We start from the raw sequence: 26,143 nt of genomic DNA on the forward strand, positions 1-26,143 counted from the left end.
TCCAAGGATATATTACACTAAGTTTAATTATGTTTCTATAATTTAATATGAATTTTACAAAACAATATATCATAGCAACTAAAACCGGACTAGTCAGTGAAAAGGACACTTTTCACCATATTTAGAGCCATCAACAGGTGTAAAAAAATGGATTTAATAGACTCAACTTCTGGCACTGACCTTGTCCAAATCCGACCTTCCATGAATTTACTATGATTTTTATAAAATATGGACATAATAGGGCAAAACACACAAAATAACAACTTTGTCTTTTAGGGTTTAATCTAACTTCTTAACCCATTAAACTCCTCCAAATCGACCATAAATATGGAGAATATGGACTTAACAACCATTAGCAAGTATGATGACGATTTGGTCATTGGTGATTCAAAAATTTAATTCCAAAGTACAATGATTAAATGAGAAATTCCAATAATTTGGGTTTTAGACGTTTTGAAACATGATCAATGTTTTTGCCATATTTCCTTAACCGTAACTCCAAATCATGAGAACAAGGTGTCCCTAGAAAATAGACACAATTTCCCACAACTTTTGTCTCTATATAAACTCCTTAATACGACTTCTATTTTCTGTGAATAGGTCTGCAACTTCAGGACAACTTGTTGTCTTGAAATCTAAACCTAAAAACAAAGAAAGAGAAGAAGAAGAAGAAGAAGAAGAAGAAGAATTGAATACCAACCTTGAGTAGATGAACACCACCAAGAAAACTCTTGATTGGCCACCTCTCTGCCTTCTCCTTTCTCGATCTTGTTCTCTTTCTTTCTTTCTATCTCTCTCTCTCTCTCTCTCTCTATATATATATATATATATATATATATATATATATATATATATATATATATATTCTCTCTCTCTCTCTCTCTCTCTCTCTCTCTCTCTCTCCCTCTCGATTTCTCCCTCTCTCGATTATCTTTTCTTTTTTTCCTTTTTCTTGGCCATAGACTCAAAACACGCATACACTTCACAAATTTTGATCTTGGGCTCTTAGGTCTAAGATGTGTTATTTGAAGCAATAAGGAACCAACCTACAAAACTAATATCGTCCACACCATGGGCAAAAACCGGATTGTACATATCCAACCCTTAACGTTTCCATACTAGCAGTTTTAGTCCCTCAAAACAAATATCTTTGCACCACAAGGTTTTTACGTTGACAATTTCAGTCATTCTCTGGAAAATAATTACAAGTCCCTCAAATACAAAATTGTTATAATTATAATCATTTATTTAGGTTATTTAATTATCCATTTCATTCTTAAAATAAAATAATGGAGCTAACTAATTAAAATACGGAATATTAACATATCAAAAAACAGGATGTTACATCATCACAAAACTGTAATCGAAAAATAAAATTTGATTACATTTCTTAAAATAACAACAAATAGATGGAATCCTAGAATTATTGAACTGGACATATTGTATGAGAAGGGGTTCCAACTTTAAGAAATGTCATCTTTATAGAGATATTGCCTTCCGTCTTGAGGCCAACCTTCACCAAATTAAATTGAGATGCTCTAAACCTCTCTCACTCTCGATACTCTTAAGCAAATTCTCCATATCCATGTTACCATATAACTTAACGTCATGTTCAGAGGCTCCAATAACTTTTATCACCAACCTCATCAAACACCTCTCTACATAAAACAACCTGTAATACTCATATAGCAATGCCAATCCTTTGTCCAACACAATACCAACGTTCATCTCATAAAAAACTATTGAATTTTCAAACTTCTCTACCCTATAATGTCCACTAATTTTCTTATCGGGAACAAGCGAGATGTAACTTGTCCTAACAGACTTGGAATTGGAATCCTTGATATTTTGAATGGCTTGCAGGTACTACAACCCAACCAATTTCATATCATGTGATCCTCTAGTATAGATATTGCCATCTTCGGGCTTGATAGCAGTATTAAAGGTTGGATTCGACAAGGATGACATACTTATGGGAATTGAGGAGAATGGAAAGGATGTCTCGTTTTTTTAGACCATCAAATAAGGATTAAGGTGTAACATTCCATTTGAAATTAAATTAATAATAAACTCTAGAAACCCCAAGATGTAAATTTTTATTATTATTTTATATTATTGTAGCCAAAATCAATAATAATTTAGCAAGGTGTTGGCTTCAAGGAGTTAAATGTCATAATTTTGGATTATGGGGGTTAAAAGTGTAAGTTCCGGATTGGTTTTGTAAAGATTTTCATAAGTCAGGAGGTGTTTGGTAAATATTGGACTTAAATTGAAAGGATTTTGGAGTGCTGAGGGCTGAATGGTAGTTTATGGACTTTATTTGAAAAGAATAAGAGGGTGAGGGACTGAAAATGTTAATGTGGTCAAATGTTGAGATTGGATGGAAGCTTATAACCCGTCACCTTATCACTCTCAAACCCTAACCCTAAACTTTGGTAGCCGCCACCTTTTCCCCAGTCGTCATCGCCGCAGTTGAGCTCGCCGCCATCACATAGCCTCGCATGGACGACCAAGCACCACCATCGTCGCTTCTATCGTTGGTGAAGTCGGGGACAGAGCTACAACCATCATGAAGATCGTATGAACCGGGAGTCGTGGCCACTGTGGTTGTTTTCCGGTGAAGGCGCGACCACCATTTCCTCCGCCGCACCCACCACAATTGAAGACGAAGACCGCTTTGGGGCGTTATGGCAGCAGTTGATCGGAAGAAGCCATCTACGGGCGTCGTTGTTGCTGTTCCCGATGGGGGATTGACCGCCTTTTCTCTCCTCTAACTCGTTCTGGTAACGCGTTGTTGCATCGCCGCCGCCGCTCCAGCGGCTGTTCCACCCGTTGCCGTCGCCGTACGTCACCAGGTGGGTGGTTGTGTTTATTTTTCGGGCAAAGATGTGTGTGTGTGCTTCTGCTGCTACTGTGCATGTCGTGTGTATCTTTTGCTTGGTCGACCATCATAAGAAAAGCCATCACCACCACCGTGAGGTGGTGGCTATCACCTCCGACCACCGTCTGCCGCCATAAGGGTGGTTGAGCGCATGTGTGTGTGTGTGTTTCTTTTGGATATTATGTTGTATAATCGTATTTTTGGCCGGAATAATCAAGGAAATCCGTCACCACCACTGTGAGGAGGTGGCTGCCACCTCACGCCGCCATTCTGTCGCCACCTTGGGTGGTTGTGTGATCTTAAGTGTGATTGGACTGTTATTTGGGATGCTTTTGATGTATTTTGGTCTAGAATCATAACCACCACCACCACGAGGTGGTGACCGTCGCCGTGAGCCGCCGTTGACCACCACTACCCGAGGTGGTAGTGGGTGGTGCCCGACTTATTAGACTCTAATTAATGTAAAAACTTAACCATTTGACAAATTGGCTTGTGATTGGGTTGGAAACCCTAATTAGGGTTTAGAAAACCCTAATCTTGGAGATTTTAGTATGGACTTGTCGGGACCCGCGTTTTGGACCATTGGATTGAAGTTATAACTTATACCTAATCATATTGTATGGTTGGCTTAGTGGGGTGATGGACTTAATGGATTAAATCCTTAATGGGTTAAGTAAGAACACTTAAACCTAATCGTCATTTTATGTTAAAAACCCTAATTAGGTTTGGGTTCTTGTTGGGCCATTTCTTGGACTAAGTTGTTGTGGGCCTTCCTGGGACAATTGGGAACAGGTTGATGGACTAATGAAATTATTGGGCTTTAGGATAAGGCCCATTAGAAAGGCTTGGGCCCAATTTGGAAAATTGGGCCATAAGTGGGCCATAATTGGACCATGATGATTATAAGATATTGGACCATCGGAATGCCAAGTGTTTGGACCAGAATAAATGGTTGGGCCTTAAGGTAATATCATGTAGAGGTTTGGGTCCAATTTGGAAAATTGGGCCATATGATGGGCCTTGTTGATTATTTGGCTTCTAGGCCTTTAAAGTGTGAGTTTGGGACCTGGTTTTGAACCAAGTTAGGTTAGGGCTAAAATGGTCCATTTACCCCAAGTGTGGATTTATGGTTATGCATTGAAACCCAAATGGTTAATTGGGTGTTGTTTTGATATGGACAGTTCGAGAGTCTGTCAACCAACAGCTAGAATTTTATTTGCGGAACTTCCGCAGTATGAGGTGAGTCTCCTCACCATACCAATGGGTCGAAGGCACCAAGGCCGACCCAATTATCTAGTTGTGATGATTATTGTGGATGTGCTATCGATACATTATGTATTATGTGAAGACCATGTGGGGGTTCCCATGGCAATTAGTTATACGTGGTATGTTAGTTGATTATGTGGTACGTGGTATGCTAGCTGTCTTTATGATACTTGCATGGAAGACCCCGGGGGGTTCCCGAGACAGTTGGATATAAGACCATGTGGGGGTTCACATGGCATTCCAGGCTAAGACCATGTGGGGGTTCCCATGGCAACAGGCTAAGACCATGTGGGGGTTCCATTGGCAACGGGCTAAGACCATGTGGGGGTTACCAAGGCACCCGGTGTAAGACCTTGGAGGGTTTCCAGGGTATTCTTATATGTTTGTATGTATGGTTTATATGGTAGTTGGTGAAGACCATGTGGGGGTTCCCATGGCAGTGAGCTAAGACCATGAGGGGGTTCCTATAGCACCCGGAGTAAGACCTTGGAGGGTTTCCACGACTTCCTTATATGTTTACATGCATGGCTTATGTGATTGATATGGTTTATGTGATTATGTGGGGTATGCTCTGGGGAACTCACTAAGCTTCGTGCTTACAGTTTTGCTTATGGTTTTAGGTATCATTGGTTTGGAAAGGAAGGATCCGACTTGATCGCAGCGCACACACCCGTGTTTCCGCAATATGTGATTTTGGGACGAACTCTGATAAATGTTTTTAATTAACAATGTTTTGGAATGCTTAGATTTAGAAGATATATGTGTTTTGACTATAATAAAAATAAAATTTTTACCCTTGATTTTTGGGTCGTTACATAAGGGTTTGTTTTGGGCAAACCCTATGGTATGAGATTCGAGTGAGAGATATTTAAACTCGAAAAAAATGAATATTGTGGCATGATGGTAGTAGGGTGGTAGGTGTGCTGTATTGATTTGAAGATATTGGTGGAAACTTGAGACAATTAACTTTTCAACGAAGGTGAATGTGGTTTGTAACAGAAGGGAAACAAAGATGAAGTAAACGAGATAAGGGAGTCCATTGAAGCTCACCACCATCTTCACGTATGATCATCATTTGGTAAAGGACTTAATGGTGATGATTTGAACTTAAATGACTAAATGTTGATTTTTTTAAACTCGAATGATCATTTAAGTCAAAAGTCTTTGAGGTAATGGGCAAAAACCAAGAGTAGGAGGTCATACGGGAAAATGAGAACAATAATGAAAGTTCAACGACTTAATTGTCCTCATTTGAAATTATATGGCTAAATAATGACATTTTTATTACTTCAATCTTTCATTTAAGCCAAAATTCCTTTTTTAAACCTAAACATTTAATGATGTGATTGTTGCAAATGTTTGTTTGTTACCATATGCTAGGAGTGTTCGTTTGGATAAATTCGACCCGATCCGATCTAATGAATCCAAATTGATTTCAGTTTTCAAAATAAGAATTTAAATAAACAAAACTAAATTTTTATCCGATCCGATCCAACCAAATTACCATTGAGTTGGATTGGTATTTAAACATTAGGTTTTTAAAAAACAAGATATTTTAATAAATACATAACTTAAGTATTAACCCACTCCAGTAAAAAAATTAAAAACAATTATTTAAATAGTTATGAATTAAAATTTATAAACAAAAAGAATATATCATTTTTAGTATTTTATAGACAATTTTTTTTATATAAAAGGTTTGTATTAAATTTATATACATATTAAAGTTGGACAATGCTAAGGAATAGTGACCTTCAACATTTTTTGTCACAAATGGTCCTTTGTTTTAGTCTGTCTTTCCTATTTTGGTATGGAATGTAAGTTTTTGTGGTTTTCTCTGTTTTTGCTATTTTGGAGGGTGCTGTTTGACACTTTTTCTAGACTTTGTTTGCGTTTCACCCACGTGTTTCGTTTAGGGTTCCTTTGCCGTTTTCCTATCCATTGGGACTTTCCCTGCTGTTTTTTTTTAATTAATTTCTTATTGTTTTTTTATTTCCTTTAATGTTCCTTACGATTCCTTTTCTTCTCTGTTTTTGACCTGCTCTTTGCTTTCTTCTGTTTTTTTCTGTGAGGTCGAGGTAAGATCTCCCGATTGTCTTCTACGTCTTGCTGTTTTCGATTCGGTCTTTTTTTTGTGTTTTTTTTTGTATTATATATATTTTTTGTTATGTATGGTCAACGTAAACGGGGGTATGGTGTTGTTAGGTCGTCCTCTTCTGGAGCTGGACTTGCTTCTTCTTCGGCTCTTGCTGTTGCTCCTGTTTTTCGGCGTCCTCAGCTCTCTTCACGGATGCGTTCTGCTGGTGTTCTTCTGAATTATGTTGATTTTGGTGATTGTGATTGCGTCTGTGAATATTGTGGTGCATATTTTTGGTTTGTTGAAAGGAGTTTAAAATTGTCTACAACTCATCATCCTAGATATGGTCGTTGTTGCAAGTCTGGTGATGTTATTCTCCCTTATCCTTCTTCTTTTCCACCTGAATATGTTGCGCTTTTTCATAGCGATCGTTTTTTGAGGGATATTAGAGCTTATAATAGTATGTTTGCTATGACGTCTTTTAGGGCTAATGTTGATGAGGAAATAAACGATGGTCGTGGTCCGTATGTGTTTAAGGTTTCGGGACAGATTAGTCATAAAATTGGTTCGTTCTGTCCTGATCCTACGAAGGGGCCTAGGTTTCTTCAGTTGTATCTCTTTGATGCTGATAATGAGGTGAGCAACAGGTTGACTGCTTTTCCGAATCGTAAAAGAATTGATTTCGATGACAATATAGTTACGTTTCTGGTAACGTTTTTGAAGGACAATAACGAATATATGCGTACATTTAAGAGTGCTAAAGACTTGGCTAATGAGATGAATATACCATCTTATTCTATTTTTTTGTTTAATGATGTCTCTGACCGTAGGTATGCTTTGCCTTTGCCTGGATCCTTGGGTTGCATTGTTACTGGTGACGATACAAATGTTGCACGGTATGATATTGTTGTTCACTCCAATTCTGGTTCTCCCCAGCGTATTAGTAAGCTTCATCCTATGTACATGCCTCTATAGTATCCAATTTTGTTTCCATATGGTGAGTCGGGTTCGTCTCCACGTTTGAAATTGGGTAATCGAACTGGTGCAGATGCAAGAAATCTTACCGTTAATATGTATTATGCTTATCATATTCATTGTCGTCGACACATATGGTCGACGATTTTGAATTCATCTAGACTCTTTCAACAGTATTTAGTAGATGCATATACCTGTATTGAGGAGGGACGCCTCGAATATATTGCAACACATCAGGATGACCTTCGTTTAGAATATGTTAGCGGTTTATACGATGCTCTTTCAAAGGGTGATAGACTGTCTCGCTCTGTCGGGAAACGCATTTTCTTACCGTCATCTTTTACGGGTGGTCCTCGCTATATGTATAGCCACTATCAAGATGCTCTGGCTATTTGTAGGGTATATGGCAATCCACAGTATTTCATTACATTTACATGCAATGTGAAGTGGCCAGAGATTACACGTTACATGGATGTGTTTGGTCAGACAGACCCCCATAGTCGAGCAGATATCGTTGCAAGAGTTTTTAAGATAAAGGTTCAGTCATTCATACAGTTTTTAAAGGAGGACAAGACTTTTGGAGAAGTTGATGCGTGTATGTTTCTTTTTCCTTATTGGGTGATCTATATTACATTTTTTTGTTTATTATTTCAATAAAATAGATGATATATATTTCAATAATACTGACAAGTTCATTCTTTTGTTTTTGTTTGCAATTACTATTGTTTACTGTTTGTTGCCTGCCTGTCCGTTTTCTATTGTACATGTGTGTATAAATTGTTTTACTCAGTTTATTATTATCTATTCCATTTTGTCTTCTGTTTAGCAATTAATATATTTTCTTTTTTTTCTGTAGATTTGTATACAATAGAATTCCAGAAAAGAGGTTTGCCCCATTGTCACACCTTGATTTGGGTCAACAGTGCGTATAGTATCAAGACGCCAGAGGAGGTGGATACATATATCACTGCTGAACTGCCGGACCCTTTGACAGAGCCTCGACTCTTCGTGGTTATAACAACGTGTATGATTCATGGTCCATGTGGTTTACTAAATGAAAAGGCCCCATGTATGAAGGATGGTAAATGTAACAAGCATTTCCCAAAGCCTTTTCTTGCCTCTACCCTTTTCGATGCAGATGGTTATGTCCGTTACAAACGCGGATCGTCAGTTCGGTACACAACACCACGAGGGGTCATCATAGATAACGGATATATTGTCCCCTATAACAAAAGACTTTGTTCTCGATTTGAAGCTCACATAAATGTTGAATACTGTGGGTGGAATATGATGATCAAATATTTGTTCAAGTATATTTCAAAAAGAGTGGATCGTGTCAGGTATGTTATTCAGAAAAGTGAAGAAACGAATGATGTTGGAACGGGTAATCAGATGAATGAAGAATTACCTTCTGTACCGCCGACTGATCGATCTATTAATGAGATCCAAAAAATTTTAGATGGCAGATATATATGTCCTCATGAGGCAGCATGGCGAATATTCGATTTTCATATTCATCATCGATATCCACCGGTCCAGATTCTAGCAGTCCATGAAGAGAATACGCAACAGATTGTGTTTAAAGAAAACAGTACAATAGAAGAGGTTCTCCGTAATCCTTTTGTTACAAGGACAACCCTTCTTGCATGGTTTGATAGCAATGCGAGAGACAAAACAGGTCACGACCTCACATATATTGATTATCCAAAACAGTACAAGTCGGATGTTCCTTCTAAAACATGGGATCGTAGGGCGGATGATTCATCAAAAATGGTTGGCCGTCTTGTGTTTGTTCATCCATCGTCTGGCGAATTGTTTTACCTACGAATGTTGTTGTGTCATCAAAAAGCTTGCATATCTTTCGAAGACCTGCGTACTGTCTCTGGCTGTCTGTATCCAACCTTCAGAGCTGCCTGTAATGCATTAGGGATAATAGGGGACGACATTGAATGGATGACTGCATTCAATGAGGCTTCCGTTTGGGCAACATCGTCACAGCTTCGTTCCCTTTTTCTGTTATTTATTACTGTTCTGTGAAGTCGGTGAACCAAGACGTTTGTGGGAAGAAGCATATGGAAAAATGTCGGATGATTATCTGTACAACATAAAAGCAACACTGCCGGACAAGAATTTCTGTGTGACAGATGATGTTATTCGTCAGCAGTTGCTTTACAAATTGGAACATACCCTTCGTTCCTGTGTGCCTTCGAGATCACTTGCTAATTTTGACTTACCAATGCCATCTTCACGTGGCCTTTCTATCTTGCAGAACCGTCTGCTTCTTGAAGAACTCAGATATGACAAGAACGTATTATCTAATCAACATTCTCAGCTTCTTTCATAGCTAAATACGCAACAGATGTCAATCTATCAGAATGTCGTTACATCCATGAAGGCGAAAAAACAGATTCTGATGTTCGTTTATGGTCATGGGGGTACCGGAAAGACCTTCCTGTGGACAACCATTCTTGCGTATTTTAGATCGATAGGAAAAGTTGTGTTGACAGTTGCTGCATCCGGGATCGCATCCTTACTTTTGCCCTCTGGAACTACGGCACATTCACGGTGTAAGATACCAATCGACCTAACCACTAAGAGATCATGTGATATAAAAAAGAGAACGTTGTTGGGTGATCTTATGCAGCACACATCATTGATCATATGGGACGAAGCGCCGATGAGTGATAGAAGATGCTTCGAGTATCTCGACAGATCTTTACGGGATGTACTAGACTGTAATGAACATGCTTTTGGTGGGATTTCTGTTCTTCTTGTGGCGACTTTCGGTAGACCCTTCCCGTCTTGCCAAAAGCCACACGGTCCCAAATTGTTGACTTTACATTGCCAAATTCGCATTTATGGAGCCTTTTCGAAATTCACATGTTGACACAAAACATGAGGTTACTTTCAAACATAGATAATGGCACGGATACACCCTCAATGACCATCTTTGCTGAATGGCTGCTTCAAATTGGCGATGGGTTGGTTGGACAGCCTGATATAGATGATCCACACGACACCTCATGGATAGAAATCCCATCCTCATTACTGATACCACCAGGCTCCGATTCTCTCCAAAATCTCATACACTTTGTATATGAAACTAACATGCTCAACAATCCCACTGCGACCGATCTGTCAGTCCGGGCAATCGTTTGTCCAACAAACGAAACGGCTGACATGATAAATACTATCATCCTCAAAAAAATTGGTACGAACAGTAAGATATATAGCAGTACGGATAGCATGCAACCAAACGGAAAATATACATCGGATCTAGAAGGCCTCTATCCTATAGAATACCTAAATAACTTATCATTTACAGGGATACCACCTCATACACTTGAGCTAAAAATAAACACGCCCATAATGATGCTGAGAAACATCAATCAACGAGAAGGTTTATGCAATGGCACCCGTCTTATTGTCTCACAGCTGTTACCAACTGTTGTCGAAGCAACCATAATAACGGGAACATGGACAGAGGGTTTACATTCCTCACATAAAATTCATACATAGGCCATCAGATCTACCCATTACCTTTTCACGAAAACAATTTCCAATTAAATTATGCTATGCTATGACCATCAATAAAAGTCAAGGGCAGTCACTCAAAAAAATTGGAATTTATCTATCACAACCGGTTTTTTCACATGGACAATTATATGTAGCATTGTCCAGAGCTACTTCTCCTACTTCATTAAAGATTCTCATAGAAACAAATGAAGCCAACAGACACAACCAAACAAAGAATGTTGTATATAAAGATCTACTACGCAAGGTCACTCCAAAAGAGGTCTATCGTATCACTGCCATATACCCTTTCCGTATACATACTTATACAGTCTATGTTACCATAATTGAAACCATTAATGAATATTTATACCTATTACATGTATGTTTTCCTTTATGTTACCGAATTATTTGCTTTTGATCCGCCTATAATGTTCACCTACAGTGGACAATTACTTACATACTTTTAGTCTTATCAGAAACGAAATACAGATCATGGTTACCATATCTGATCTGAAATGCGATGGCGTTGGAGCCCCTATACAGGTTAGAATCCTTCGCAAATGGAAACATGATGTTCGTCGGTATGAAACCTGGTATCTGGCTGTTGACAGATTTGTAAGCCTATGACAAACAACACTTATTTATCATGTACATATAACACATACTCTTATGACAGATTGATACATATATATGTCACAGGGTGATGCCATACAGATCCTCGGACAACGAACCAATCAGGCTTACATAGAATCTATACTCAACGTTCCTAATTGTTACACTATATCCGAATACAGTTGCCCTGAATTGGATAGACACCAAAAGGTGCTAGAAAACAATTTCTACATCGATGTTGGCCTCAACTCCATTATCAGTCCACTTCCAGATACAGTGACTATACCAACTACTTGGTTTCGGTTTGTTTCCAAACCAGAACTGATAGATCTTGGAGAAACCCCACCCTATTTTCCAGGTACCAACATAATCCGTTTAGAATTTTTTGTGGTTGCAACAATCAACTATTTATACAATTACCAATTTAGACTTCATTGGGGTGCTATCGAAGATCAGAGATTGTACAAAACAAGATGGTCAGTCCTTTATCCTTCTTATTCTTATAGATAACAGGTATTACTTATGGTATTCAACAACCATTTAAAACATGTTATTTTTTTATATACTAACAACATTATGTAAACAAATAACAACGGTAACGAAGTCGCGGTCAACCTATGGAAAAAATGCATTACCATTCCAACAAAATTCGATCGCAGTCTGCTTATTCCACTCCCCGCTATCACAGTAGTAGTAGTCACGAATCTTAAATCCTCCATTTCGGCCGGTAAGATACATTTACTACACAAAAAAAATACACATAGTATGACATTTATTAACCCTTATATTTAAATCCATCCTTCCAGGAGTGCTACGTCATGGATCATCACATGGCACTCATGTATATGTGAATCCACAAATCCCAGAAACTACATCTCTTATAAACCTGTAAACTCTACATCTCATATATATCTTCTAAACACCCTTTACTCGAAAATAACACTTATAATTATTTCAATGTCACAACAGTTTTAGCGGTCCCATGCGTCCACAGTCAGCACCTTCAGGGATACCAACAACCTTGAAAGACATCAAATTGAAAACACGGTCGAAACTACTGGTAAATGATCTCCTACATAAGTCACATCCATTACACACATATTATAATACATCGGGTTATAATTGCATATCCCTAAGACAAAACATTTATGGTGAAAGCATCCATCACAGGCTTTGTGTTCCAAGACAATTGGTGTCAGATAACATGTCCAACCTGTAGAGATCCAATCTTTAAAAGGGGTCCACAGTGGTTTTGCAGCGCACACGCAGCCATTGAAAAACCATCACTAACGTGAGTACCTTTCTCCATTAATACAAAACATAAATACGTTAGCAAACATCCTAACCGTCAACTTCCATATGCAGTCACAAATTCAGTGTGACGATAACCGACACAACTACACATTACAAGCCATCATATTTGACACCTCATCTTGGAAACTACTAGGTCCTAATCTCGAGAACTCTCTGTCTGAAAACACATCCATTAATAGAAAGGTTCTACCAGCAGCTCTCACCCAACACAAAGGAGAAGTTAAAAAAAATGTCCATCCAGATGCTAAGAACATCCACTTTAGAAAACCTACGTTTCATAATAGTCGACCTTGAACTATCAAAAACCGTCTCATAAACAGCAATTCCAGCAACTCCGTCCCAGATTCCACCAACAAGATCTACATCACAACATACCTCACCTGACACACCGATATCAACAACACATGCCGCACAGAATCTGTCATTTAGTACAAACGGTATGTATCGTATGTTAATATACATATCTGTTAAGCCAAATCTATTTTTACAACATGTCTTTTTTAATCTTTCACAGATGACGCAACCCCATCCGAAGACGGAAAACGCACTCGAAAGAGATGAATCACCAAATACAGGCTCTTTCCCTCATGTTTGCTTCCTTTTTTTTTTGTACAAGATACTCTCTGAACAACAACGGTTTCTTCTCCGAACAATCTGTCACCATGTACAACCGTTTTTGGTTTTGAACTATCTATGACCACAACTATTTACAGTTTTTATGCAAATACAACAAAAATGGATAACACAGTTGCATTTAAAAAAAAATCATAAACATAAATTTATTAACCCATGCACTGTGTATCAAGATTTTAGAAAGCCAATTTTGTTCACCAATTGAACTTATATAAACCAAAAAAATCACCTTCCGATAAAGCCCATATCTTAAAATTATAAAGCAAACATATCTAATTTAAAATGGATAACGCAATTGCATTTAAATTTTTTTTTCGTAAACACAAATTTATTAACCGATGCACTGTGTACCAAAATTTTACAAAGCCAATTCTGTTGACCAATTGAACTTATATAAACCAAAAAAACCACCTTCCGATAAAGCCCATATCTTAAAATTATAAAAGGGATAATGACTTGATAGGGTAAGATACTTTTTGAAATGTACACATTTAGTCTTTATTCTTTTTTTTTTGTAAAATAAACCCTTATACTTTATTTTTTGTAACAATGCAATCCTTGTGACCGGCTATACCTGGTATACCGGTCATATACTGATTTTCTTTTAGGGAAAATGACTTGATAGGGTAAGATACTTTTTGAATTGTACACATTTAGTCCTTATTCTTTTTTTTGTAAAATAAACCCTTATACTTTATTAATATGTACACATTAGGTCCTTTTCACCGGACTCTACAGGTTTTGCTGATGTGGAAGCACAAGTGGCACTAAATAACAATTAATTAGCTTAGTCACCGGAGGTGGGTGATCCTCCAGCAACAAGAAAAGGGCGGCGACCCTTCTCTTTCTCGTCTCTCTTTGCCTGTTGTGTTTCTCCGATCTGTCTCTCTTTGCCTCCATCTTTGAGATATGTTGCCAGAAAAAGAAGAAAGAATCGACGAGGGGGCTACCAGAGCAGCTCCTCGCCGCCAACTATCGTCTCTACTTCCTCCTGCCTCCCCCTTCGACCTTGTTGTTTTTGCCATCATTCCTCCTTGCTACCAGTGATGTGTAGGAACACACAAAGGAGTCGCCGGAGATCGGGGTTCCCCCTCTTTTTCATGATGAATAAAAGTTGGAAAAATCTCGTTGTGGATATGTGGATGCCACCTGGGTATTTCATTTCAACAAAATAAAAGAAAGGGAAAATGACTTAATAGGGTAAGATACTTTTTGAAATGTACACATTTAGTCCTTATTCTTTTTTTTTTGTAAAATAAACCCTTCCACGTCAGCAAAACCTGTAGAATCCGGTGAAAAGGACCTAATGTGTACATATTAATAAAGTATAAGGGTTTATTTTACAAAAAAAAAGAATAAGGACTAAATGTGTACATTTCAAAAAGTATCTTACCCTATCAAGTCATTATCCCATTATAAAACTAACATATCTAATTTAAAACACTACTGCTATACAAGATTCAAGTCCGAATATTTTAAACACACATACCATACATATAGTCAACAAATACATTCCATTATTAATACAAATTAATTAAAAAAAACACAAATCACAAAAAAAATTTACTTCTCCAATATAGTATTTAAATAGAATTAAAAAAAATAAAATAAAAACCATTGTTGCAAATATTCATTCCATCTGGCTTCCCCGCAAAAGCGTCCAAATTACAGCCCATACGACCCATCTCCGAATAGGCAACAGATAAATCCCATTATAGACTATAAATTGACCCAATGAAACCCAAATGAATTCAACAATTGGACTTATATAAACCAGTTACCAACAAAGCTCATATTTTATAAAAGCCCGTCACACGAACTTAAATAAAATATTAAAACGTTTTCTACTACACTCTATAATTCATACAATCCATTGTTAGCCACAAATTAATCCGAGAAAACTGAAATCACAAAAACAATTTCTTCTCTAATACAATATTTAAATAAAATTTAAAATTAAATGTTGACGGTTGTTGCAAAAATTCATTCCACCTGTCAAATATAATATAATAAAAAACACAAAAAAATTAAACACAACACACTATTCCCACCTACCACTTCACGGTGATCAATACACATCCAGCTTCCATAACTCCAGCCGACTTTCCATCACTTCCGAAATCATGAATCATTTAAGTTGGACAACCGAAGCGTCATCACCATTAATACACCATCTATAAATCTACTAACCCCATCATGATTCTATATCCCATCTATTCATACTATCAGTACAAAGAAAACCAGTGAGCTTGAAAAAATGAAACCAGCAGAAATGGAAAAGATCATCCAGCTCCTCATCGTCCAGGCGGAGGAGGAGAAAACAACATTGGCAAACGTCGAGAATGACTTCTTCTTACACCAACAGCTGAGGGAAGAAATAATGGAGAAGATGAACCGTCGCTCCAGGTATACAAACTATCTCCAGATCAAAGACATTCTCACCACCACCCACTACGACGGAGCAAAAGCAATCCAAACCATCTACAACTTGAAGAAAGAGACTTAATCGATCATCGGCAAGCTGAAAAAGGACATGAAAAAGATTCCAGAAGACGATCAGCCATACATGGACTGACGGGTGACGCGAAAACAACCACCTCTTTTGGTCTTTTGCACAACGTCAAAATGTAAACATGTTTAACAAATATATGGCATGGTTAACCGTTCTGCTTATGTTTACTTTCTAATTGTCACTATATACTATTCTAATTTTCAACACAGATATCCATACACATCAGTATATTACCGACATATTGAATAAACAAAATATATAACGCTTCTTTTAAGGCCCTGCACCAAAAAAAAAACTGACAAATATACTAAACACCCCACGATCTATCCAAATACATAGGTCATCATATACCTATCTAAGATTCTATCAGCCCACAAAACAAAAAATTTAAAATTATCTCATACCCATACATTTTCTATATAAAGCACTACTTTCTTTAAATCGCCAGCAAAGAAAAGTTGGAAAACATCATCACACAGCTAATCGAGCAGGCGAACACCATGAAGAACAACATCACTATGATAGAAACAACTTACGCCACCATCTCCACCATGAGACAAAACCTTCTCAAAGAATCACCATCGTTTCTGCAATACAGTCACTACGTCATCACGACGGAACTCATTAAAGATATCGATAAAGAAACGACTATCATGATAGACTCCTTCGAAGCGATGCATGAAAGATTCAACATCGCCATAGAAGCGTATTCGAAAATCCTGAAAGATCTTCCCTACATATAAAATCTATAAAATCTACAGGATAGCGAGTGTCCGTTTGTTACCGATATCGACTATGTAATCTTCCGTACGTTTCCATTAACATTACTAAACATATGTACAACGGTAAATATCCGTTTTTTGGTAATATCGACTATGTAATGTTTAATGTTTCATATGTTTCTACTATGTAATGTTTCATATGTTTCTATTAACGTTGCGCGCCGTCCAAATGTTAAAACGAACATATCTGACCCCGCGAAGCGGGGTGACTCAACTAGTTATTATAATAAATGAAACTTTCTAAACTCCTAAAAAATAATTTTATAAATTTGTAAATTATATTAAAAATATATATTAAATTAAAAACAAATAATATAAATAAATAAATAATTGTTATTGGTTTTTATTTTTTTTTACTTTGTATGGATTTCTTCCGTTGGTGCTTTATAAACTAAAACTAATCCAAAATCCAAACAATAATTTGATTTTGCTAAAAACTAATTAAAAAATACGGATGCAATTAACAAATATAGTTTAGGATTAGGGTTTTATGTATTACCACCAAAACCTACATTTTCCAAGTTTTTGGGTCAAGCAAAGCGAGTATTACAGGTTGAGTTGCATTTCAGTCTCTCCCTGGGGTTGCGGCGTCTACAAAATTCGGAGAGATGGGTTTTTCGAAAGGGCAACTTCTTGAACGCTTACAGGTTCGATTTTTCTTAACAAAATGCGTAATCTCCTGGATTCATCAACCTCGTCGTCCAATTCTAATTTTACTATCGACTGATAGAGTTTCGAATAAATTTGGGTTTAAAATCCCAGGTTGAAGCAATGAAAAAGCAACAGCCATTATTAATCTGCCAAAAAAGTAGTGCAAGATCAAACAACTTAAGGTTCTATCTTCACGGGCATATATGTTTGCACTTTATATTATGCTTCATTAGTGTGTTTTTGTTGGAGTCTCGTGAGTGAGAGCTTAGCTTACTCGTTTACAAACTCAAACTTCGTAGCTAGTATTAGTAGAAATCGACTACTGTTGGGCGTGAGCTAGTAACAAGATCTATAACCATTTTCCATGTGATAATCTTTCCCTTAATACAATGTAATTATTTTTCTTCTTCTATTATTATTAAGTTTTGTCCTGATAAATGAGGTTTTGTTTCCCACTGAGTGTGATCATGGCCTGACTATTTAACATTTGTAACTAGTTTTAAGTATGCTTGTTGGTGGATCTTATCAGTTGTTATATTCTTTAAGCAATAACATATCCATTGTATGTATCAGGCTCAACAGATAAAATTTTCGCAGTATGAGCATCCTGTAGTGATGACTGTTGAAGCCCAGGTAACTAAATCTAATGCAATACAAAGGCTGCGTTTTTACATGAGACATAACTGAACTGGATAAAGCTTTCTGGAGATATTTTCAATGGGCATTAACGTCTTTTGCATTTTCTGGGTAGATAGAACAAAATATTGCAATTTTTGCCTACAATACATGCCAAACGCACTGCAAAATCATGTTCTCTGTAACAAAATATTGCAATTTTCTTTAATTTGTTTTGTTTCTGTTTGTCTATCTCTTGTATAAGGCCAAGTATGTTGGACATATCAAAGGTGGATTGAGTAAAAACTTATTCCTAAAGGTATTATATTCAAATATTTTGGTTTTGGATTGGCATATAGTATCACTTTGTGTTCTATGATCTAATGCATGTGTATATGTATATATTTTACTTTTTTACATATAGGATAAGAAGCACAGATTTTATATTGTTTCAGCCTTGGCTGATACCACAGTAGACCTAAAAGGTTAGTTTGCTCTCCAATGTCTGACATTTGGTGGCTTTCTTATCCTTGTTGTTTTGGACACCATACTAATTATGTTACTTCCTCTGTCCCATGAAAAGTGTACTCACATCACATCTTAATATTTGGTTAAAGTTAAACAACTACTTCTTCCATTGATTTGTTTAAGAGTATAGCATCCTACTTTCATTTCTTCATATTGTAATTTGAAAAGTCTACTAAGTTGAATACAAAGCAATTTTCACTGCTATTTTTTGAACTACGATATCCTAGTAACAAAGTTTTCAAAGTAGAGTGCCTTAATAAGGAGAAAAATGGATGTAGAATCTTATAATACAATGAAATGAAAGTAAGATGCTATAATATAATACACAAATAAATGCTATTTCTTGCATTTAGTTCTATTAATATAAGTTTTGACCACTAGTCAAAGCACCCTTCTGTCTTGAAAGCATATTCATAAAACAAAATTTGAATTTCAGATTAAGTAAATGCTGTGGACCAAAAAGAATAACATGAGTACTGTTTAGGGATAGAGGGAGATACAGTTTGTTTAGTTTTATATTATTTATTGCAAAAGTCATTAATATAACACTTTGTACTTTTCTGGATTTTTATAACACTCATTGTGGCTTTGAAGCTGAGCAGTTCTATCTCAAAGGCTTGGGCTTGGAAAAGGAGCGGTGAGAATGGCACCTGAAGAAGCAGTTGGAGAAATACTTGAGGTTCCTAAATGCATTTTTAATGTAATCTATATATAGATGATTTTTTTTTTTTTTTTTTTTTTTTTGACTTAATGAAGAAATAACTAAATCATAGAGAAATTTAGGGAAAGGAAGCTTAACATTTTACAAACCTGCCTTCATTTATATGTTCCTTCCATCAAATATCTTTTACATTGATTACTTACACTCATTGGTCCAGGTGCCTTTAGGCTGTGTTACTCCATTCGCACTTGTGAATGAGTCAGCTAAGTGAGTTGGGTTGTTTTAATCTTGTAACAACTAACAAGACCATAAATACTGGATTCTCATAGCAGTTGTTTTGTTAATTTGATTTGTGAAGGCATGTTTCGTTGTTGTTGGATCAAGGTTTCAAAACTCAGGAGTGCTGCTTCTTCCATCCACTCTCCAATGATACAACCATCTGTAAGTGTCACCATTCTTAAATATTTTAGGCTTATTTATTGATAAATCTGGTTGCAGCCCTTCACATACAGGATCTTGAAAAGTTTCTCAAGTCAGTAGGAAGAATGGTTGCCTATGTTGATCTTGAGGTAAGAAAAGATTGGTTATTTGGTCCCTTAAAAATTTGATTCTAAGTAATTGTTGTTTCTAGGCTAATCCTTGTGTAGGGAAGGATCAACCTCCAGATTTAGCTGCTTTAGTTCCATCTGTCAACACCGATGTTATGGAGAAAACAGCTTCTTTGAAGATTGACAGCAAGCCAGTCTCTGCTACTGGTATTGTTACAATTCTTAGATGCTTTTTGTTGTTGTTGATCCTGGAAAGTTTTAGATTTTGTTAACCTTTTGATCTTTTTATGTGGCTGATACTATACTGATTGATGTAAATGTAATGTAGCCAAAGCATCAAAGGTTTCCAAGAAGGAGATAATGACAAACTCTTTTGCTGATCCTGAAAAGTTTATTCAAGAAATAGTAGAGAAAGCATCAGCCATTGTTCTTTCCGAGGTACTACTTACTACTAGTCTCTCTCTCTCTCTCTAATAAGTAATAAACTCTTTAACTTTATCTATCTATGTATCTTGAGATGTAAAAAATTCATGCAGATGAAAGATCAAAACATTAAGCAGCAGCATGGCGATGGGGAACAACTGGTATCCAGCCATCTAAAGAAGAATCTTAGCTTGGAGCTGAAAAATCTAGCTGTCAGTGTTTCTTTCTCTACTTGTCTTCCATGTCTATCTAGCACTAGCAACTCACACACACACACACACACACAAGTTTGAGTTAAAGAAAGCAACCGTGTCTGTGCCCAACTAAATCGGAATGGTGATTTTTTTAGTCTTTAAGAGTGGATCTACTTGTACAGCTAAGCTTGGACTTGGATGCATTGTGTCATTAAAGGCTACATTTCAATGAAAAATTTAACAAAATGGAGGAAATCATCATAATACCAAACCCAAACGCTACTTAACTCTATTGCTAGTCCATACAAGGCTGATGAAAAAATTAGACATTTTGATCCTATATACGTTTCTCAAATTCAAGTATGTTTCGTTCATGATGAATTGCTTCACATTATTAACGCGACTCTACTCGTTTAGCTCCAGATCACCTATCCATCTACATTATTGATGATATGAGATGGGGGCATTCATGTCTTTTGTTTGGTTGGGACAACAAATTGCCAGTTTTGTCCCATTGATTCCTTTCTAAAGACTCAATCTTGGCCATGTGGTTGAAGAAGTATAATAGGTGTAACATTGTCATTATTAATGCAATAAGAAGCAACTTAGCAAGTGTTGTTTTTCTTCCCATGACATCAATCAGCATGTGTCAAAAATTGAGTCACATTAATCTGCTATCTGTTGCTCTACATAAACTTGATATCCTTGTGTATGTTCCTTTCTTTGTTCATTCTCTTTAAAACCCATATAAATTATGTTATGAGAAATGATGAATTGGAAGAAAAAAACATGAAGGGCAAATAAAAATTTGTAAAAGGAGGAGGGAAAGCCTAGTTTCAACACCCATATATAGTTATAGTTATAGTTATACTAGACTCGATTCATCAAAGTACAATGCTGGCCTGTAATAATCTAATAGAGTGTTATGACGATGCTGTACTGCAAGTTATTTGTATAATCAATCATCTAGGCATCTATCTGACTTTTAGAATCTACCCAATATTTTTTGTGTTTGGAAATATAATTTGGTGTAATGTAATCTGAAGAAAAAAACTAGTGTAGGATGATGCTATAAAAATCAAATTATGTTGCTATTTTATTTTTTTGCATTTAACCCCTTAGTTAAATAAATACTTATTATTTGGTTTGGACTTTGGTGTTTCAGACGATGTTTAAAAATACAGCCTACACGGAAGGCTTTGTTGCTGGTACCCACTGCCCAGCAAAAAAAAAGTGATGGAAAGGGAGGTTTAATTGTTTGTCAAATCATGGATGCTGGTTGCTAATCTCACAATCTCTTGCTTTTCTTTGAAACATTTCACAGCTTGATGGGTGGTTATTATTATTTTTCTTTTTTCTTTATACGTTTTTGAGGATTTCTTAGTCCAGATACCGCAACTGCAGTTGGTTGTTTGTTTTTGAACACCGCAATTGTTGAGAGCACCAAGAATCCTGTTATTGGAAACTAAAATGTTTACTACGTCTTGTACCTTGTTTAGTACTAGTTGCATGCACGTACTTCCATTATCTATCTACATGTTATATTCATCCCCAAATGCTAGTTGGTACCTTAGATGCATGTTTTATTTATTTATTTATTTATTTTTATGACGAGGCATTACATCATTATTGCACATACGAGATAAATATCAAAAACAGGTCTCTACCCTATCTTCTTGGATGGAAACTAAAACCTGCAACTTCTGTCCTACTAACATCAGTTAACATCGATACACACAAGGAATGTCAAATACACTACACAATGTTTTTTCGTGTATTAATTAATATGGCTTTAGTTTAGAGAACTTGAGATTAGTGTGTGAGTGTGACAAAACTGGTATTTAACTTCATTCAGACTTGAGAAACTAGTTTGAGACAAACTAAAATTTCAAACCTTACATGTCTGGCTCCACAAAGTTTGCCATGTATTTTATGGGTCTCGGACTCTCGGGTTTATATTCTGGGCCACCACACCAAGGTTGGTTGGTTCATTAGTTGGGATTTATTCTTGTACCAAAAAAAAAAAAAACGTTTATACATATTATTGCAGTTTTTCACCAGAATTTAATACATTGCTTTTCAAAATTTTGGACCAAATAACGATGAAACAAGGTCATTTTTGTTTTTTTCCCCTTGTCATACGTGCAGCGTGCTACACCCAAAAACTTGTACATATCAAGTGCGGATGGAGTGTTTAATGATAGATTTATACTTAATATATGTTGAAAGTAAATACGATAAATAAAATCACCTTTGGTCCTTCAACACAAACATTCAAATCCCATTTCTTTGTCATCCATTTGTATCTTGAAAATTTTGTCCATATAATAAAATTCAAATTTCCTTATTTGGTAATTATGGGTTTCTTTGTAGAATCTACAAGTATGACATTGAAGCTTTTCCACATCCATTCTCTAGTTGTAACACCCAAGCTTTTTTGTTTGTTGGACTTAATATGCCATTTTAAGCAAAAACATTGAGAGATATGTAATGATTTTGATTTAATTGGAAGTATAATGCCTTAATGAGGAAATATAGATACTGGGGTCAACTATTGAAAGAATCTAACACAATTTGGTCAAATTAACAACACCCAATGAAGGTATAAACCCATAATACCTTTTTTGATGATGTGATTTTTTGCTAGGGTTTTATAATTGGGGATTTGTTGGGGTTATGATCTAATAAAAAAACTTCAATTTATGTGGAATTAAAGAGTTATTAACCTACAGAGGTGAAGATCATTTTAAAGGTTTAGCTATCTCTTACATATATTCGATGTGATAAGAAACAGAAATTGAGATGTAATGAAATTTAAAAAAAAATGATGTTTTTTGAACTTTTTTTATGTGTTTTTTATGAAAACCGTAAGAAATATGATTGGTTGTTTTTCTGAAAAAAGAATAAAACAATGGTTTTTCAAATAAAAACTTGAAAACTTAATGATTTTTATGATATTTACCTAACTTAATATCATAGTAACCTAGAAAATCTATAATAAGGATAAAATCGAATAATTTCTAACAGATATAAAGATATTAATGGATAAAAAACATATTTATGTAAAACTAAATCTCCCTATATTAATAAAAAAAAGTTTTGTGTTGTCATATGTCAGTCTAATACAACTCCTTATTAATTATTTGCCACGTGTCAGTCTAATAGATGTGTATTAATTTAATTTTGGTTAAATTACACGAATGGTCCCTATGGTTTAGAGTAATCTGCGTGGTTGGTCCCTAACAAAGTTTTTTAACTCGGTCAATCCCTATTATTTGTTTTTGTTGCGTATTTGGTCCCTATTTGACTTAAAATGACTATATTACCCTTATCAATTTCTTTTTTATTTACTTATCATTTGTCTTATTTATAATTTATAAAAAAAAAACAACAACCACCTCTTCCTAGTTACCCCCGCTCCAACCTAACTTTTTCTTATTTGATACATTCTCTTTCTTCTTTAAACTAAACTAGACAATTAATATCTCTCAACTCAACATGAAGGAAAGAACTTGTAACACCCGTTTTCCTGGATGAATCGAATTAGAGTTTTAAGGAGTCAAAAGGTTGGATTTTGGAAGAAAATGAACCTCACGACGTGAGACATAGAGGCTCACGACGTGAGATGGGCTAAGATGAAAACTTTTGTTTGGGACTGGTCTCACGACGTGAGACATAGAGGCTCACGACGTGAGAACTGATGTAGCCCAAGCCCATGATCTTTTAGGGTTTCCTTCATATTTAAGCACCTCTAAACCCATTTTAGGATTCATTATCAACCTCCAAACCCTATTTCACCTCAGAAAACCCTAGCCTTCATCACTTGCTTGATTCTTTGCCATTTTAGAGCAATTCTTGGTTTAGAGAAGAAGAGAAGAAGAAGAAGAAGAAGAAGAATGTAATCTTTTGAAGAGGCTTGCAAGGAATCATCATCATCATCATCATCATCACCTAACATTGTTTTTGGATCCTTGTAAGTGTCAAAGCTTCCTCCTTTATTGTTATTTGTAGCTAGATCTAAGTTTTGTCCTGCATTCCTGATTGGTTGAGCAAGTTTGAATGAATGAAAACCATAAAGTTGGCAACTTTATGGGTTATAATGGCATTAAGAGTGTTATGACGTTTAGATCTAGTGAATGGTTGGGTTTTGGAACCTTGCATGAAAGTTGGATGTCATTTTCTTCAGTTTTTGACCCAAATGAGATCTAGACATGTATTTGACATATATGTTTTAAAAGCATCGACTTTCAAGTGTATTATAGAGTTATAAGACCTTCTGGAAAGTTAGAGTTCAAAGCTTAATGGATTAAGGACTTAAATGTTGAGTTTTTGGCTTCAGACTGTGCTCACAACGTGAGACATAGGGTCTCACGACGTGACGATTGGATGATCCCGTTTCTGATGAGCTTCTTGGGGCTCAAGACGTGAGAAAAGGCTACTCACATCATGAGGTCAGCTCAGGTGAGTTCCTTGACTGAGTTGGCGAAGTTGAGTCGAGATGAGTTGGAATCGGACCAAGTGAGCTCTCATGACGTAACCAAGGGCTGGTCACGACGTGGGGATGGATATTTGACATTATGGGATGTTGAATTTTGACTTTGACCGTTGACTTTGGCTTAAGTTGACTTTTTGTCAAATTCTTTTTTAGAAGGTAGACTTATGGTTTACCTTGTGTAGATTGATAGGAGGTGTTAAGCACCCATCATTTGGCAGGAGAGCAGTTAGTTGTGGTCGGCTCGGTTTTGAGCTGAGTGTTAGTAAGCTTTGTGATTCATCATCAGCCTCCAAACCCTCTTTCACCTCAGAAAACCCTAGCCTTCATCACTTGCTTAATTCTTGGCCATTTTGGAGCAATTCTTGGTTTGGAGAAGAAGAGAAGAAGAAGAAGAAGAAGAAGGTGATCTTTTGAAAAGGATTGCAAGGAATCATCATCACATCATCACCTAACATTGTTTTTGGACCCTTGTAAGTGTCAAAGCTTCCTCCTTTATTGTTATTTGTGGCTAGATCTAAGTTTTGTCCCATTTTCCTCCTTTGTTGAGCAAGTTTGAATGAATGGAAACCATAGAGTTGGCAACTTTATGGGTTATAAGGGCCTTAAGAGTGTTATGGAGTTCAAATCTAGTGAATGGTTAGGTTTTGGAACCTTGCATGAAAGTTGGATGTCCTTTTCTTCAATTTTTGACCCAAATGAGATCTAGACATGTATTGGACATATATGTCTTAAAAGCATAGACTTTCAAGTGTAATATAGAGTTATAAGACCTTCTGGAAAGTTAGAGTTCAAATCTTAATGGATTAAGGACTTAAATGTTGAGTTTTTGGCTTGAGACTGTGCTCACGACGTGAAACATAGGGTCTCACGACGTGAGGATTGGATGATCCCGTTTCTGATGAGCTTCTTGGGGCTCACGACGTGAGAAAAGGCTGCTCACATCGTGAGGTTAGCTCAGGTGACTTTCCTTAACTGAGTTGGCTAGGTTGAGTTGAGATGAGTTGGAATCGGACCGAGTGAGCTCTCACGATTTGACCAAGGGCTGGTCACGGCGTAAGGATGGATAGTTGACAACATGGGCTGTTGAATTTGACTTTGACCGTTGAATTTTGTCTTGGTTGAATTTTGGTCAAATTCTATTTTTAGAAGGTAGACTTAGGGTTTACCTTGTATGGATTGATAGGAGGTGTTAAGCACCCATCATTTGGTAGGAGAGCAGTTAGCTGTGGTTGGCTCGGTTTTGAGTTGAGTGTTAGTCGACTTTGTGATTCAGGTGAGTCTCCTCACTGTATAAGGGGGTCGAAGGCACCAATGCCGACCCATTGACTTATGTTATATAGGAAGACCATGTGGTGGCCCTTGACATTTGTATGAAAGACATGGTGGTGGCTCCCGACAAATTGTATGCAAGATTAGGGATCAGACCATGGAAGATATATGTAGTATGCTCATTGTCTCTG

General features: G+C 36.5%; 2 protein-coding genes across 10 annotated transcripts; both read left to right on the forward strand.

Annotated features, from left to right (window-relative positions):
- Positions 1-6,116: 6,116 nt before the first annotated feature.
- LOC145108618 (uncharacterized) lies at positions 6,117-13,358 on the forward strand. 8 transcript variants are annotated; one of them, XM_079045664.1, is made up of 12 exons: positions 6,117-6,225; positions 6,353-6,860; positions 7,055-7,167; positions 11,183-11,330; positions 11,415-11,685; positions 11,756-11,839; positions 11,923-12,054; positions 12,134-12,215; positions 12,297-12,387; positions 12,486-12,618; positions 12,693-13,078; positions 13,156-13,358. In XM_079045664.1, exons 4-10 carry the CDS (start codon positions 11,208-11,210, stop codon positions 12,528-12,530), a joined length of 828 nt encoding a protein of 275 aa, XP_078901790.1. In that variant the 5' UTR covers positions 6,117-6,225; positions 6,353-6,860; positions 7,055-7,167; positions 11,183-11,207; the 3' UTR covers positions 12,531-12,618; positions 12,693-13,078; positions 13,156-13,358. The 8 variants fall into 8 exon arrangements, with proteins under 8 accessions (XP_078901790.1, XP_078901789.1, XP_078901785.1 ...); XM_079045663.1 differs by having other exon boundaries at positions 11,192-11,330; XM_079045659.1 differs by having other exon boundaries at positions 7,055-7,120; positions 11,192-11,330.
- Positions 13,359-17,062: 3,704 nt separating this feature from the next.
- Positions 17,063-21,668, forward strand: LOC145108619 (YbaK/aminoacyl-tRNA synthetase-associated domain-containing protein). 2 transcript variants are annotated; one of them, XM_079045665.1, is made up of 12 exons: positions 17,063-17,215; positions 17,793-17,852; positions 18,100-18,153; positions 18,259-18,319; positions 18,965-19,062; positions 19,241-19,290; positions 19,382-19,464; positions 19,522-19,592; positions 19,655-19,778; positions 19,900-20,009; positions 20,108-20,206; positions 21,354-21,668. In XM_079045665.1, exons 1-12 carry the CDS (start codon positions 17,177-17,179, stop codon positions 21,423-21,425), a joined length of 921 nt encoding a protein of 306 aa, XP_078901791.1. In that variant the 5' UTR covers positions 17,063-17,176; the 3' UTR covers positions 21,426-21,668. The 2 variants fall into 2 exon arrangements, with proteins under 2 accessions (XP_078901791.1, XP_078901792.1); XM_079045666.1 differs by having other exon boundaries at positions 17,064-17,215; positions 18,965-19,041.
- Positions 21,669-26,143: the final 4,475 nt, after the last annotated feature.

This window comes from Lactuca virosa, chromosome 4 (assembly GCF_052849685.1).
Source record: "Lactuca virosa cultivar CGN04683 chromosome 4, Lactuca_virosa_CGN04683_v6, whole genome shotgun sequence".
Lineage (NCBI taxonomy): Eukaryota > Viridiplantae > Streptophyta > Magnoliopsida > Asterales > Asteraceae > Lactuca > Lactuca virosa.

Excerpts from the sequence above, each read along its gene's own strand:
- LOC145108618 (XM_079045657.1), top strand. The coding sequence starts at position 6,736 with ATGGTCGTGGTCCGTATGTGTTTAAGGTTTCGGGACAGATTAGTCATA. Across the intron at positions 7,168-7,272 it reads TGGTTCTCCCCAGCGTATTA|ATGCAAGAAATCTTACCGTT; the intron begins GTAAGCTTCATC and ends GAACTGGTGCAG. Across the intron at positions 7,795-8,055 it reads TTTTGGAGAAGTTGATGCGT|ATTTGTATACAATAGAATTC; the intron begins GTATGTTTCTTT and ends TTTTTTCTGTAG.
- LOC145108619 (XM_079045665.1), top strand. The coding sequence starts at position 17,177 with ATGGGTTTTTCGAAAGGGCAACTTCTTGAACGCTTACAG. Across the intron at positions 19,465-19,521 it reads CTCCAATGATACAACCATCT|CCCTTCACATACAGGATCTT; the intron begins GTAAGTGTCACC and ends ATCTGGTTGCAG. Across the intron at positions 19,593-19,654 it reads TTGCCTATGTTGATCTTGAG|GCTAATCCTTGTGTAGGGAA; the intron begins GTAAGAAAAGAT and ends TGTTGTTTCTAG.